Source organism: Suricata suricatta, chromosome 14 (genome assembly GCF_006229205.1).
Source record: "Suricata suricatta isolate VVHF042 chromosome 14, meerkat_22Aug2017_6uvM2_HiC, whole genome shotgun sequence".
In the NCBI taxonomy this organism is placed as follows: Eukaryota; Metazoa; Chordata; class Mammalia; order Carnivora; family Herpestidae; genus Suricata; species Suricata suricatta.
Genome location: NC_043713.1, coordinates 13,066,694 through 13,084,203, shown reverse-complemented (window position 1 = coordinate 13,084,203; position 17,510 = coordinate 13,066,694). Strand labels below are relative to the sequence as shown.

General features: G+C 37.4%; 1 protein-coding gene across 1 annotated transcript in view; it reads left to right on the top strand.

Annotated features, from left to right (window-relative positions):
• PHLPP1 (PH domain and leucine rich repeat protein phosphatase 1) overlaps positions 1–17,510 on the top strand; it is a 204,409-nt gene that overhangs the window by 99,122 nt on the left and 87,777 nt on the right. Inside the window, exons 3-4 of the mRNA XM_029921539.1 lie at positions 1,228–1,424; positions 7,723–7,848. Coding sequence (XP_029777399.1) covers positions 1,228–1,424; positions 7,723–7,848 — 323 coding nt within the window. The remainder of the gene's footprint in view (positions 1–1,227; positions 1,425–7,722; positions 7,849–17,510) is intronic.

Here is a 17,510-nt window from a genome sequence, read left to right as displayed (position 1 = left end):
CCCCAGCAAAGTTATGTAGTGTGCAGTATCTATTTTATAAAACATTCTGATGTGCCGGGAGAAAGAGGAAGTGAAATTCAAACCTGCTGGTTTTGTTATTTCTGCTCAAAGGTATGTATTGGGACAGTTCCAACACTCTGGATCTCTTGAGATCTATTTTTGGTGCTGCTGTTCTTCCTGTTTCCTTCTCCAGTAGGTATTAGACATCTACCAAAACTACTTGGTATTTTTGTTAGTTTTTAATATGCGCAAGAATATAATTTCTCTTGGATATGTTTCTTCTGTTAGCCTTTGGCAACTAGGCAAATTTCCAAATAAATATAACACTTCTGGCTTGGGTTCTGTTCAAGGACATGTGTCTCTCATTAATTTATTCCTGAGTATGGGTTTCAGCACTCTTTGATATTATACATTAGTGTCTGCAACTGGGGATGTTTTTCTCCTTGTTTATGACCCTGTTACACGTGAGTCACAGTAGTTCTCCCATCCAGTTGATGGGACTTGTCTGAATGTCATTCTGCCAAATTCATTTCCAGCTTGGAAACAAACTTTTAAGATCTTTCCCAGTGTTCTCTGTCTCTGAGTCTCAACGTATCTCCCTCTGTCCCTCCTTGAGGCACAAGTGCCGCTGCACACCAGCCTTCATAGAATTGGCGTTGTCTGTCTTTGAGGACTTAACCGTAGCCATCAAGTAGTATTTTCTTACTAGAAAAGTTATTTATTTTTCATCTCCTTAATAGTAAATGTACATTGAGTAAGTGTAGAAGTAAGACTATCAGCAGTTAACTTCATTAAAATGGATTAGTTTCATAAAATGTCAAATCTTGAATGTTATTTTCCAATCTTGGTCTGTAATATTTTCTTCTTAGTGTACTTAAATTAACTCTAACCATTTATAAAAATCTTGAAGTCAAAGCTTTTTTAAATGCAAACAAAAACTGAAGAATATGTAGAAGAAAATAACACTTGGGTTATAACAGAGGAGTTAAAATGGTATTTTCCCTGGATTTTAAGGAAAAAGCTTTTCTTCACCTAAAATTGAAATGGATCTGTGGAGTAGATGTGGTAGTTCTTACCATAACTGTATTACTGCACATTTCAGAGGCTCTCCATTATCGATTAGATTGTTGCCCATAATTATTCTCTATTGTCCAAGTGGTTTATCTGGTGTGCCAATGAGCTGAAAATTCATTTCTTTGGACTCAAGTGCTTGCTTGTTTGTTTCAGGAAAACCTCACAGCACCCGTAGCTCTGAACGGATTCAGCTCTCAGGAATGTATAATGTCCGTAAAGGCAAAATGCAGTTGCCAGTGAACCGATGGACCAGACGCCAAGTCATCCTGTGTGGGACCTGCCTGATAGTGTCATCTGTGAAGGACAGCTGGACCGGAAAGATGCATGTTCTGCCACTCATTGGTGGAAAAGTAAGTTTAAAACGAACAAAATGCTAACTCTTTCCCCAGTGTTACTGGGTTTCCCTTGAGCCGTTTCTGTAATATGGGGTCCATGGTTTCCACTCATCTGAGGTCTTATTCAGTTCCTGTTGCACTCCCCCAGCGGGCATTGTTGGATGGTGGAGTTGTGGAAAATAACTGTGCATTGGCTCATGCGAGGTCCTGGTAATCATCACTTTATTGTACATGCGTCTTATTTACAGACCTGAAACAGAGCAACTAAAAGTCAATATTATATTTTAGGCTGTAAATGACAAATTATTCATTATTAGTAGATACCTCTTGATATCCTGAGCGTACCTTGTGTAGGATAGAATAATGATCCTTAAGTCCAGGGCTTACAGATCGTTCAAGCAAAGATTAGACTCCTCTTTTTTTTTTTTTTTTTAATGTTTTTATTTCTTTTTGATACAGAGAGAGACAGAGCATGAGAGGGGGAGGGGCAGAGAGAGAAGGAGACACAGAACCGGAAGCAGGCTCCAGGCTCTGAGCTAGCTGTCAGCACAGAGCCCGACGCTGGGCTCGAACCCATGAACGTGAGATCTGACCTGAGCCGAAGTCGGAGGCTTAACCGACTGAGCCACCCAGGCACCCCTAGACTCCTTCTCTCTTGCATGAATCTTTGACCCAACTTTGCCACACCTTTCTGTTTATTTTGGTTTAGTGACCAGTGATGTTAGCATATTTTAGTTTATCAGTTTAGCCATTCATAATTTTTGAAATTGAAATGTTATCTTGTTTCAGAGAAGAGTTTTGATATGGCTGATAGTTATTCCCAGCATTACTAGCTGCTTTTCTTTGGGCATGTTAATTATTTTAGTTCTTTCATTTATGAAATAGCACCAACTTGCTTGGGAAAATGTTACATTTCTTTTTCTTGCCATATCAATTTATTAATTTTCAAGTGTTGGTAGATGTATCATTACCATAATTATATGTTAGTATTTCCTAATGTTTAAATGATATGATAATCTCTTAAGAAATGGGAAGGCAAATTTGGATGAAGAAAAGGGTTTGTGAGAATTGGGGGCATATTAAGCAAGTATTTTCTTTACTATTTTCCTCCCTGAATGGGCATGGGAAAGAAGGCAGAATATGGAGGATATAAATAGAGGGGAAAAATAAAACACCAATCTTCATTGAACTTTTTAAAATTGACAAATATTTGATCTGCTTATTCCAGGGATTGAATTAGGTAATATCAGCTTATGTGCAATAGTAAATGGCTTTATTATTCACCTACTGTGTAGAAAGTTCATTCTTCGTTCATAATTTAAATTAGTCTTTCCTTATGTCAGTAGCCCATGTCAATTCCCTACCCACCCCTCTACTATTATACATTCTAAACCTAAGAAGACTAATAATACTTGATCATTTAAAAAAGATTTTGGCCAGGCTGTGAGATATATTTAGATCTATTTCAGTCATCTATTTTGAAACCATTATTTAACTTCTGTCTGAGCACTGAAGAATTACTGGTGTCTTATTACTGAAGATTTTGTCCTTTGGATTGAATTCTGAAAAATTGGTCATCATTACTACTTCAGTAGGTCATCATTAAAAATGCATATCTAATGTTTGATGTGCTGTTAGGTCAACAGTCTATTTCTTTCTTCTCTATGATGTTAGGCATTTACTTAGGCAAATTTAACGTAACTGTTTATTAAATAACCTTAGTAGGGAGGCCACTTTGCTTGGTGTCCCTGAAATACCAAGATGGGTCAGTCATCATCCCTCCCTTTGAGTTGCTTATAATTTACTATCTAGAGATGAAGGATGGGCACAACAGTCTCTGCCCTGAGAGAGATGCAAAGAAGTAGTGCCGGAGATGAGTGGAAGGAGAGATTACATTTTGATCTGGGGGAAATCAGGGAATTTTGTGACAAGGAGGTAGCAGTTATGGTGGAACTTGAAGGGTGAAAAATCTTTTGCCATGTGAAGGAGATGACCAGAAAGATTATTGTGCTCAGAGAAGCAGAGGCAGGAAAGTAGTGGAATATTCAGATAAGGTCAGAAGATTGCATTATAATTAGCATTTTCATTCAGGACTAGAGACTTGTCTTGTTTCCCAGGCCTCTTATTGGATGGACTTCCACCATTGAATGAATTGAAATGGCTTCCTTTTTTCACAGACAAACCTTGTAAAACCTGTTTTGTACTATGCCTTTAAAAATAATTAAGTATGTTGAAAAAGTCTTTAAAAACCTGTTGACCGAGTTAGGGAAAAATAATTCGCTCTTTGCAGCCTGAAGTTTCTTTAATGTTTATCTTTTCCTTTTTTCATTCTGCTCATTCAGTTTTATTCTGTTAAAGGAAAAGCTGAGAGCGAATGGAAGGTTTTTGGTTTTTTTTTTTTAATATTTATAAAGAAGACCTAGAAATGAAATGTGAGATAGATTGACCATAACCTAACAATAATTGCTGATAAATCAGGCACACTCCTTGAGCATGATCATTAGTTTACTTTTTCAAATGTCAAATTCCAAATATAAAGCCAAATGAAGCACTCTTAAAATTTAATTGTTGGGAAAAATTATTTAACATAAATTTCTGTTCATTGTTCAGGTATTACATTATATTTAACTTTTCCTGTAGAATTTAACATAGATTTTTAGATATAACATTTTAATATTTTACTTATTATTTGTTAAATTATGATGTATGATAAGTTGAATAACCATTTACCTACTACTACTACTACTACTACTACTACTACTACTACCCAGTTTAGAAATCATAGTTGCAGTTTTCTACCTGTGTTCTCTTTATATCTGTCCCATTGGTATCCCTGAACCCCAACACCAAAGCCATCCACCCATTGTCCTAGAATATGTATTCATCATTTTCTTTTTAAAAATAAGTTTTATGATGTAACTATGTTTTGCTTGTTTTTTTTATTGGAATAAAATTAGTATCATACTGTGTGTAGGCTTCTGTGATTGAATTTTTTCACTCAATATTATGTTTCATAATAAGATTCTGTGTTGCTTTCTGAATGTGATTTTATTTCTGTATGATGTTCCCCCTCTGTAAGTGTTCTAAATTCTTATAATGTTTTATGTAATGTTCCTGTTGGATATTCGGTTGCTTCTAGATTTTTGTTATTATTGATAATTCTGGCCAAGTGGTCTTATGTAGATATGCCTCCTGGTATGCAAATAGGTCTTCTAGGACAATAGTTCTCAATCAGAGTAACTGTGCCCAGAGGGGACATTGATCATATGTGCAAGTGTTTTGATCATGAAGTGATTGAACCGTCAACATATCGGTTGATATAAGCTAAATTATGCCATGGTGACAAATCCCCCCAGACATCAGTGACTTAACGTTTTTTTCATTCCACTAAGTGTTCACTGTTGATTGGCAGAGATTTCTTTTTTCACGTAACTGTACAGCCTGCTCTGCTCTCTTATAACATTTGGAACAGGCAACCTTCCTTTGGTGCTTAAGCAAGGGACGAGGTAACTGGAGAGCCATCGACTGGCTCTTATATATTTGGATGTAGAACTGACTTCCACTTCTGAAGGGTGAAGCCATATGACTTCACCTTAATTGCAGAAAGTCTAGGGAATGTGGAAAGTAGAGTGTTTGATTAATACCAATATCTTTAGTGCAAGGGGACACTATTGGCATTTACAGGGTAGGGGCTCAGTAAGTAAAATGTCATGTAAAGTATTAGTCCTGCACAATGTACAGTGAACTGTTTAATTTAAAACTCTTATAATAAATGACCTCTGGGAAAAATACTGCTCTTAGATACATATTTAGGGGTGCGGTTTCTGGACTGTAGGGCATATGCACATGCGACAAGATGATATCAAATTGTTTTTCAAAGTTGTTGCACCATTTTACACTCACATCAGGGTACAAGTGTTCCTGTTTCTCTACATCTTCACTGAACGTTGAGGTATAATTGACACATAATAAACTGTGCATTTTGATAATTATTTGGTAACAGTATAGATAGCTAAATACACCCATTAAACCCATTACTGCAGTGAAGAATAATGATTGTATCACCTCCCAAAATTTCCTTGTACTCCTTTGTGCCCCTTTTCTTCCACTCTTTTCCTCTTCCTCCAGAACTCACTGGTCTGATTTGTCAATATTGATTAGTTTAAATGGCGTCCAACAGCATATTTTGTCTTTAGTGTATAGAAATGCACCTGATTTTTGAGTATTGATTTTATATCCAGCCACTTTGCTAAATTTTCTTGTTTATTCTAATGTAACGTTTATAGAATCTTTGGAGTTTATTAATAATGTTTCTCATGTAGTATTTGAATAATGACCATTTTCTGTCTTCCTTAATACATTTTTGTGTCTTACTGTAATGGCCAGGAGGCTAGTACAGTGTTTAGTAAAAGCAGTAGATACTTGTCTTCTCAGTGATCTTAAAGAGAGTGGCATATCATCATTAACACTGAAGTTTGCCTTACATGTTTGATAAATACACTTTGTCAGCTTGAGTTGTTATTTGTGTTCTTAGTTTGCTAGGAGTTTTTATCATGAATGATGAATGAGTGGTGAATGTTATCAAATGCTTTTTCTGCAGCTGTGGGGATGATCATGTGGTTTTCTTCTTTAATTTGTTAATGTGATTAATGATTTTATAGTTCTAATAATGTTAAATCATCTTGCCTTTCCGGAGGTAAATCCAATTTTTTCTTGATATAGTTTTTTTCCTTCTGTGTTTCTGCATTCTGATGCAACATTTTGTTCAAGATAAGTGTTCATATCTGAGACTTGCCTAAGATTTTTTTTTTTCTGTTACTGCTCTGATCTGTTTTTGGTTATAGAATAGTTTGGAGTATTTTCTTCATTTTTGTTGTGTGGACTAGCTGGCACAAATTTGGAATGATCTGTTTTTGGAACTTCAGTCGAATTCATCTGTAAGATGATATGGGCCTGATATTTCTTGAGAAAAGTTTAAATATTCAGTTTCTTAAATGATTATAGGACTATGTAGGCCTTCTGGTTTTTTTTCTTGATTTAGTGTTAGTAAAATATATTTTTCTAAGATTTTGCCATAAAATTGTTTGTATGTTCTTTTTAATCTGTTTAATGTATAGTCATATCTCTCTTTTCATTAATGTTATTTATATCTGTTTTCAATTGATATGAACCAATATCTATTGACATTTACTCTGGTAGCCTTTTCAAAGAACCAGTGTTTTGTTAATGTTCATGTTTTCTGTTGTATATTTGGTTTTCATGACATTAATTTCTGCTTCTTATTATCACTTTTATTCTGGTTTGAATTTATTCAGGTTTTGGTTTGGTATCTACCCCCTCCCCAACTTCTTGAGACACATTATCAATCAAAATAATTTTCTGCCTTCTTTTCTAATATGAGCATTTAAAAGTATAAACTTTCCCCTATGTATTGCTTTTGTTGCATTCCATAAATTTTGATATGTAGTATTTTTTTTAACGGTTCAGTTCTAAGATTATCGAAATTTCTATTTTTTTCTTAGTTGTTTGGAAGTGTGTTACTAGTTTTCTAAGTACACTTGGATTTTAAATAGATTTTTTATTATTGACATCTAACTTTTAATTGCATTGCGGTCCTACAACATAGTCTGTGTTACTGATCTTTTTGAATATTCTTTACCCTTTCTTTATGACCTGTGATTAGTTTGGTAACTGAGGAAGAGGAGTTTGTGGAACACCATGTTACTTTATCATCTAGACTTTTCCTGCTTAGGAATCATTTACTAGGAGTGGAAATTCAATTTGACTGTCTCACTGCCTTATTAGGACTTGAAAGTTCTTATGGTAGGGTTTTCTTTCACGTTAATATCAATTTCACGTTAAAGTTTTAAAAACTTATTTAACATGCTTGAAGACCTCTTTTAAAAAAGGTTGTAATGCAGAGTAATACATAAGTCCCTCAAAGTAAAAATCCATCTGCAGTAAAAATCCTTACATCAAGTCTTAAATCAAACTCCTCCCAAAGGAAGGAAGAACTCCCAACACCCCATTGTGAGGATATTGAAAGATAAGAAAGGGCGTCTGTTCCAATCTAAACAGGAAGAAGAGAATTTCACTAGTGTGGGGAAATCTAAAGAAGATGAAACTCCCCATTTTCGATTTCCTTGTAATTCAAATTGGTTAGTCAGACTCAGGAACTTACGTGTTTTAAGTATGAAGAGGAACATATTTAGGGAAAGATGCAAATCTGTGTAGGCTCGCTGACCTAAGGTTTGGTTAACGAACTATGTAAACAGTCTGCTTTCCTGATGTGTTTTTGTCTCTGTTTTTATAGGTAGAAGAAGTGAAAAAGCACCAGCACTGTTTAGCATTTAGCTCCTCTGGACCCCAAAGCCAGACTTACTACATCTGTTTTGATACATTCACAGAGTATTTAAGGTGGCTTCGACAAGTCTCCAAGGTAAGTGCTTACCCAAGAATGTTTTTCAGGTTCTAGCTAGCTAGAGTTGCTTTCTGCTTTACCCAGTTCCAGAATATAGTATTATACTTAATTGTTTTTCAGATATTGGTAGTAGTTTGCAATTTTTAGTTTTCTGAAAGCCCATTTTTGCTGAACAGTAGCCAATCGAAAATTTTTTAAATTGTGTTTCATTTGCTGGGCTCTGTTTATCCCTGAAAGAAGGAGAAGGAGGAGGAGGAGGAAGAGAAGAATTCAGTGGGTAGACTGGCATTACTATCTTAATATTATAGATCAGGAACGTAGACTAAGAATACTTAAGGGACTCGCCCAGGGTAGGACAACTGCAAAACCACAAAATACCCAGAGAAATGTTACAAATTTCCCCTCTTCCTCTATTTTTTCATTTATGTGGTTTAATCTGTGCTATCTCCCTTTCACCTGTCCAACTTCTGCCTTTTGAATGGCTTAATTTCTTTTCACATCTTCATTATTTTGACCGTTTAATAGTCCCCTAATTAAATGAGATCACCATGACCTATGAAACTCTGTGTGTGTGTGTGTGTGTGTGTGTGTGTGTGTGTGTGTGTGTAATGGAACTCAGAATGAATGCTGGTATTTCAGGTACTGTGTGTGAAGACGATTTTACATCACAATCATAGAATTATGTGTAAAAGGGGTGGATTGCAGTACTTTGTGCCTTGGTTTTGGGTGTGTTTCTGAAATGAAACCTCTTTTGGGTGTAGAAGCATTACATTGGAATTTGCTTTCGTAGTTTTGAATTTATAATCTAGTTTGCTATCCAAGTTCAGTGTGATCTAGACTGCTGCATGATGTAATTATTTATCAAGAGAATGAATAGGGAAGAACTTTGTAAACAGTTAACAGAAAATTCGAGAATAATGTCTAGAATTACTTTTTGAAATACTGGCTACATGTGAATTGTCAAGTAAAAACTGTGTTCTCTGATAATGCAATGCACTTAAGAACATTAGTGTCCCCTTCTTTTGGAGAAGAAGCAATGCACAGAATTTAGGTTGATAGGGATGCAGAAGATTCGTCCACCCTGGTCGGCCAGTGGCCGTTCTGACTGTACCAGGCAGCACCCCGCTAGAGAAAATGGGAGGAAGACACTTCTTTAGGTATGCTTGTAGAATTCATGTGCTATTAGAGGCAATGAATTCATCTGTTTAGTTGTTTTAAAATTCTTTTGTGGTTGCAAATATGAGGAGATAAATATTAAATAATACTGTGCTTTTATATTTAAATGGTTACATGGGTTCAAAGCAGTAATCAATGGCCTACACTCTCCTTCAGTCAGAATAAAATGCCCAACTGTGGTCAGAGTGCATTGAATTTCTTTCTGTATGGAGAGGTTGATTGATTGATTTGCTTGTTTATTTTAAATGTTTATTTTTGAGAGAGAGAGAGAGAGTCTGTGTGCATGCATGGGGGAGGGGCAGGGTGGGAACGGATGATCTGGAGCAGGCTCTGTGCTGACAGCAGTGAGCCCGATGTGGGGCTTGAACTCATGAGCTGTGAGACCATGACCTGGGCCACCCAGGCACCCCGAGATGTTGATGTTTTAAAGTAATTTTTTTTGGAATAATTTTCTATTTACCAAAGTGTCGTAAAGATAGCACAGAGTTTCCATGTAGCCCCACCTCGTTTCCCAGAGATCTTACGTTACCATGATAGAGTTGTCAAAACTAGAAACCAACATTAACATGTTACTCTGAAGTAGACTCCAGAATTTATTTTGATTTTACTAGCTTTTTCATTAGTGTCTTCTGTCCAAGATTTAATCCAGGGTACCACATTTCATTTGGTTATGTCTCCTTTGTTTCCTTTGGTCTGTGACAGTTTTTCAGTCTTTTTGTGGTTTTTATGACCTTGACAGTTTTGAAGAATATTGGTCAGGTATCTTCTATAATGTCTTATGTGGAGATGTTTTAACCTTTTAAACCAAATGCAGTGTCACAGTCAGCTGCTTTACATTCTTTTTGGAACAAATCAGAGGTATAAATTCTAAAATATGGACGAGATGTGAATAAACATGTAAGTTATCAAGCTTACCAATGATAGGTTGTTTTGATTAAAAGACTAATAACAAAAGATTAATAGGTATTGAATTTAATAATCTTGTATATTAAACACACAGTTGATAAGTCACTGTTCTAAAGCTAGCCAGCATTTATGAAGTACCTTCTGTATGTCAAGTATGTGTTTTATGCACTGGGATACAGTAAAGAACAGGTCTCATTCCTCTCTCTTGGTAGCAGTGTAACTCCAGATGATAAATTGGGGGAACAGATGATAAATAAGTAAATAGACAAGAAAGAAAACATCAAATAATCACAGTGCTATAATACAAGTTATAATGACAAAGAATGATGAAGGAGGAATTACTCTTTTTTTTAAATGTTTATTTATTTTGAGAGTATGTGCACGTGAGCAGGAGAGGGGCAGAGAGAGAGAGGGAGAGAGAGAATCCTAAGCAGACTCCATACTATTAATGTAGAGCTCCGTGCCGGACTTGATCCCATGAACTGTGAAATCATGATCTGAGCCGAAATCAGGAGTCGGACTCTTACCGACTGAGCCTCCCAGAGGCCCATAAACTGGAATTTCAATGAAAAGAAGTATCCAGGTATTCAAAGATCTGGCGGGAGGAGCTTTCCAGGTAGTTAGAGAAAATAGTGTGAAAGTCCTAAGACTGGAACAGGGGACAGGAAGTCAGGGAGACAAGGGTCTTATGTTACAAAACAGGGTAAAGAGTCTGGATTATATAATTGGCATAATGGCAAGCCATTTGAAACAGTTCTCTTTTAGAGAGTTACATGATCTGACATCGGCTGGTGGGTGGTGAATGGACTGTGGAGGACAAGAAGAGAAGCAGGGGCTGGGGTCTGACTGGCAGGAGGCTCTTTGGTATTTTCCAGGCAAGAAGTGAGAGGAGAGATGGAGAGAAGTGGATAGATGGGTTTTGGGATGTATATCGAAGATTGAGCGACAGGATTCCTGATAATTACATATGAAGCATGAGGAAAATAAAAATAAATAATAAATTTTTTTTATTAAAAATAAAAAATGACTTTTAGGTTCTTGATTTGAATTACTAGATAATTTATAGCCTCAGTCAGAAACCATAGCACTAATGAGAGTCTTTATATTTGCACCTTTAAAACAGTGGCAAAATACAAACTCTTTTAACTTCAAAGAGTTTGTTTCTAGAGAGGCAACAAAGAGGTGAAATGCAAGAGAGCAGATGATGAAGTGTCTCTGTTTTTTTTTTTTTGAGATCTCAAGGATAAGTATTTTATTAACAAGCAAGGAGTTTACAGAACATCATAGGTACTTAAAATAAATGATTTCCTCAAATAGAAGAGAAAAATGTTAACAGAAATTATTTATTTAGGTCTTTCTATACACAGCTATATTATTCTAGGTAATTTTACAACCACCATATTAGAGAACATTATTTCTCTTATTTTTTATAGCGGCTTGAAGTGTCTCTTAAAAGAGGTGTGGAAATTGTTGATTTCTAACTGGCAGTTGTAAATGTCCTATGTTTAACTCTTTGCTGTTGCTGGGTGGCAAAGATACCATCTTCCTAGGATAGCGTGTTTGTAATGAGGTACTCTCTGATTATCCAAACCGTGGACCAGACACTTGTAGGAGAGGTGGGGGTTGGGGGAGAATTGTGACCTGGGAGAACATGATGGCGGCAGGTGTGATGGCGGATGGTGTGAGTTTCCTCTTCTGCTATGTTTGATACGTGATGTCGGTACAAGCATAAGATCATTCACAAGCATATATGTCCGCAACAAGACTCAGCTTACATTTCACGCAGGTATCGGTGAGCACGTCCAGGAGGGAGGAGGGAATTTTAGTTAATGACCTGAAGTTATACTAGTACTAACAAGTAGTTAACTAGTAGTTAATTGGTATTAACTAGAATGAATTTGAATTAGAACCTAAACTCCCTTTCTCTTTAGAAAGGCTCTGAATGTTCGGAGACGCTGGATGGTATGGGAGTAAAGAATTTGGGTTTTAAACTAAGGTAGACACGGGTTTCATCATTCACAGACTCTGTCCCTGTAAGTTTCTAAATTTTAGGCTTTTTCATTTGATAAATGGAATAGTACTTACCTCCTAGGGCTTATGTCAGATGTACACATGATAGACTGATACTGACACATAGTAATTCTAACAGTGTGTGTGTGTGTGTGTGTGAGTGTGTGTGTGTGTGTGTGTGTGAGAGAATGACTGATTAAATAAATACGTACATAAAAGAATTTTATGGCCACTATTCTTGCTGTTACCACTGATTGGCCAGACAATCTTTTCTTTTTTTTTAAGTTTATTTGTTGATTTTTGTGAGAGAGTGAGTGAGCAAGCAGGGAAAGGTCAGTGAGAGAGAGTGAAAGAGAGAATTCCAAGCAGGCCCCATGCTGTCAGTGCTGAGTCCAGCATGAGGCTCAAACCCATGAACCGTGAGATCATGAGATCATGACCTGAGCTGAGATCAAGAATTGGGCACTTCTGCTTCAGATTCTGTGTCTCCCTCTCTCTCTGGCCCTCCCCTGCTCACACTATCTCTCTATGTCTCTCAAAAATAAATAAATAAATAAATAAATAAATAGATAGATAGATAAATAAATAACATTAAAAAATACGAACCAATACTTTATATTATAAAAAAAAAAGAATTGGGCACTTAACTGACTGAGCCACCCAGGTGCCCCAGACTATTTTTTCATTTAAAAAAAGATTTTTTAATGTTTATTTTTGAGAGAGAGAGAGAGAGAGAGAGAGAGAGAGAGAGAGAGAAAGAAACGGAGTGTGAGTAGGGGAGGGGCAGAGAGCAGGAGACACAGAATCTGAAGCAGGCTCCAGGCTCTGAGCCATCAGCACAGAGCCCAGCATGGGGCTCAAATTCACAAACCACAAGATCATGTCCTGAGCCAAAGTTAGACACTTAACTGACTGAGTCACAGTGTTTTAAAAGTATTATTTGTTTTTATGTATATATTAAGGAGATAAAGACACACATATGCTTGACTTATCTGAACAAAGAACCTTCTGCTCTTCTTGACAACCACAGGAGCCTTTTGGGGTTAATACAATTAAGGATGACATTGGAGAGAGATTTCTTCCTGAAAAGTTAGGTGTCAGGGACAGAGGGCAGAAAGAACATCTTAGTAAATGCAGATATTAGATACAGTGTCTTTTCTTTCTCCCATCTTAAAAACTAGATACAAGTATTTAGAAGGTGTTAGGGTTAGTGAGTAGAAGGGGAAGTGAGTTGTAAGGGTCTGGTTGAAGAGGTTAGATATTATAGAAGAATTCAGATATGAATCCCATATAAAACAGGGCCGTGCTCTTCTTTAAACTTGGTATATTGAGGATAGTCCTGTGATGATATCTTTTTCTGTAATTCAGCATCCTGGGAGAGTAGGGCAGGGCTCTAAGAAAAAGATGATGAGAAACTCCACCCATTGGGGAATATGTGCTTGTGGGGAATTCGGCATGGTCAAGGGCGACTCCCCTAAGCCACTTCTACTTCCAGCTTCCCTTTCCACTGTCCTCTGCTCTTCCTCATATCTGGAGGTATAGGAAGTTCTACAGCTTAGTCATGTTCAGGGTTACTATGGAGACTTTCTTATTGAGAAACAAAACATTCACAGAATGGGTTGTTTTTACATCCTGATGTTTAAATGAGATTCATTTTGATAAGAATATGAAAGAGAAACCAAGAACAGAAAGGAATATCTAAGTCTTTGATTTTTTTTAATGTTTATTGATTTATTTTGAGAGAGAAAGAGAGACAGTGGAGGAGGGACAGAGTGAGGAAGAGAGAAAATCCCAAGCAGTCTCCATGCTTCAGCACAGAGCCTGACGTGGGGCTCAATCCCATGAACCATGAGATCATGACCTGAGCCATAATTAACTGAGCCACCCAGACGCCCCCCATCTTAAGCATTTCTAAGTGTACAGCTCAGTGGTAGTAAGTACATTCACATTGTTGTGCACCATCCCCACCATCCATTTCCAGAATTTTTCTCATCTTGCAGTATTAAAACTGTACCCATTATGACCTGAGCCAAAATCAAGAGTCAAATGCTTAACTGAGTGAGCCACGCACACACCCTTGAGTTTCTGATTTTTAACGTCCATCCTCACCTCAGTCGGAGGAGGAGGACAAAGAGAACCAATTCCAATGATTTTTAAATTAAAATGAATTAGATAAGTAATTTAAAAGGAAAATTCTTTATTTTCACTTTATGCTTCTGGATCTTAGCTAAAAGAGAAGTGTTCATCTTTGTTCTAATCGGTTCCTTTGGGGAACATTTATAAAAGATTATTAATAAGAAAGGCCCTTATATACTTAATATTTTTTAAACTTAATCTTAGCACTTAGTATTGTTTGCAAAAATCATACCCAAGACAGTCTGTTTAAAGTTTTTATTTTGAGGTGGGTGTTAGCAGCAGATACCATGAAGAAAACAGCTCCTTTGGGAGGATTACAATATTGATTGGAAAGTCATCCCTAAAATATTAATGCACAACATGCTTTAAAAATTCAGTAAGCATCCAGTTGTATGCAGTGTAAAATAGGGCTCAGCGCGGGTCCACGTGTCCAGCACGTTTTCCAAGTGGTGGGAAGAAGGCTGAATGAAGTGATGGTCCGGAGGCAAGAGCGGGAGTTTGCACAAGCTCCTGTCCAATGTCCGAGTGTCGTCACAGAAAGGCAGACCTTGACGGCCCTCTCTGTGACCCACTTGTTGAAGCGCGTTAGTTTTAGATATGTTGATTAATCCTGTGAGTTCTTTTCAGACTTAGTCTTTATACAAATCTACAGCCTAAGCACACTTAATTTTTAATTAAGCCTTAGTCACTTCTGCAACACTGTATTGTTCCACTTTGAAGTCTGTTTCTCCGTTTCAAGGAAGATTTTTTAGATCAGGACCTGAGCTGAAGTCAGATGCTCAACTGACTGAGCCACCTAGGCACTTCTACAAGGAAGATTTTTAAAAAGGGGATTCAGATCACTGATTTGGTGTTGTTCATAAACGTGCTTTTAAACTTTTTATTATGGCAAATGCCAAGTATGTAGAAGTAGAGGTAATAGTAACACCCACATACCTATCACCCAGATTCTGTAGTTTTCAACTGTGACCACTTGTTACTTGTATTTGTTATATGGTCCATCGTTACAAATTCATACCCCATAAGGCCACCAGTGTCTCTCTCCTTGCCAGCGGCTGACATGCTAGCAGTTTGCCAGTGACTGTGGCTATCGCAGTGCCTCTTTCTCCTATCTTTCTTCCAGTATTAACTGCAGTATTTTAATTCTAGGCCTCTTGTTTTTCTTGAAGTCACTGCGGTGAGCCTTTGATTGCCTTGATATGTTGGGTTCACTCTTAATACACACAGGGTAGGCAAGTCAGGGCCACTTGTCATGCTGAATTAAAGATCACATGACGTGATGAGTAAATATCACCCTTTAAATAAAAATAAAGTGTGTGGTGAATCATAAATGAACCTTTGCTTTCCCGTGCTCAAAAGGAGTGTTTTATCCTCCGGTTTCACTCAAAGAATGCTTCCCTAACTGCGTGAGTCAGATCACTCTGGTGTAATGGGATTAAGGCTTCCAGTGTAGAGATTTGTGCCATTAGACATAGCTGCAAGGAGCCCTGTAAGATTACTTAGTCGCCTTGTGCACACCACCTGAAGTGTAGGTTAGGGCATGTGCTGCTTTTTGTCAGCAGAATTTTCCACCTGTCTTTTAGGGATATAACTGTAGGTGCTTCCACTGAGATCCTTGTGGTAAGAGGTGGTGTTCTCAGTACCGGTCTGCTAAGGAGCCCAGGGCTTAGTGGTGCTTTTTTGGAAACTCTCACTTCACATTTTATGCCCATTTTTTAGATAGAGCATTTAGGGCCTTTTGACCAAGAACAGTTTAGTAGATGTGTGGTAGAAACTTCAGTAAAACCAAGTGCCCTGGATTTTAGCTTCAACTATGCCCTCCCCCCCATCCCAAGGTGATTGCTCTCATATAAACTCTAGAGAACAAATGAGAAAAGTTTGAAAATTGAGTATATGAGTTATTTGGGTACAGGAACGCTTCAAGGAAGTAATGGGCAAATTGAGTTTTGAAGGATGAATAGGAGTTCACCACAAAGACAAGAAGGGAAGAGCACTTAACAAATTTTTTTTAATGTTTATTTGAGAGAGAAACACACAGAGTGTGAGGCGGGGAGGGGCAGAGGGAGAGGAAGACACCAAATCCAAAGCAGGCTCCAGGCTCTGAGCTGTCAGCACAGAGCCCGATATGGAGTTCGAACTCACAAACCATGAGATCATGATCTGAACCGAAGTTGGATGCTCAACCACCTGAGCCACCCAAAGGAGAGGTATAAGAGGGACGTCTACATGGCTTGATTGGTTGAACACCCAACTCTTGAGTTTGGCTCAGGTCATGATCCCAGGGTGATGAGATTGAGCCTCGTGTCAGGTTCCTTGCAGAGCATGGAACCGGCTTAGGATTCTTTCTCTCCCTCTGCCCTTCTCCCCCACTTGAATGCTTGCTCTCTCTGTCTCTGTCTATCTCAAATTAAAAAAAAGAGGGGTGGAAAGTATGTTCAAAGGTACAACTGTTTACCTTTAAAAGATGAAAATGTAGCTATATCTCAGGTGTCTGAGCAGTGTGAAAAAGGGAAAGAACTAGAAGCTAGATAAAGTAAAAAGTCTAACCAGTCTACCTTGTTTCCTGCTAGTTCCCATGTCATTTTCTGGGGGAAATATGATTATAACTAACTTTCCAACATAGTCATGGATTTGTTATGGAAGAGTTCATGTTATGGAATCTTTCTTATTATAGATATGAACAGTTTATGAAATTAGGGAACTTAGAAAGTCTGGTTTGAATTTAAGCTAACATGCAGTATTTTGGGTTACATTAAATTTTGTTTTCTTGATACATAATACTATGATGAAGTTTGTAAAAATATTAAAATTATCTCTGAGGTTAAAATTATGCTTCATCTCATTTCCACACTAGTAATCCCATCTATTCTTTTCTTTTTTTTTTCCTGAGGCAATTACTGATTCTGAAATCCTGGTTGATCTTTTCCTAAAGAAGGGTTTTTCCCCCGTGAGTTCTGAGTTATTTCAGTTTAAAGCCATTTAATTTCATTTTCTCGAAGTTTTATAATCCAATTTTGTACAAGTCAAAAAATACCTTGTTTGCTTACTGTATCATAACAACAAAAGAGACCTGCTTTTGCCACTGGCTTATACACTTAACGGCTTAAACTCATCCTGTGTCCCCATCCTGCTTGCTCATGTCTTCTCACCCCCTCCCCTTCTTTCCTAGCTCTATTGGCGTTACTGTCCAGTTGTCACCTGCCCTGGGAGACTCTAGAGGGGACGGATGAGAGAATTCTACCCTTTCTTTATGCTGGGCACTCACTCTTTGTCTAGGTTCAACTTGGAGGTCAGGACCTCAGGAAACGGGAGACACATGTTCCTCATGTGGATTCTTTCTGTATATTGTTCTTGCCTTTAATAAAATACACTCTAGGTTTCAAGTGAGGTGCTGATAGCTGTGTTTTAGATTGCAACATATTATTTTAAGGTTGGGAAGGACACGTGTAAGG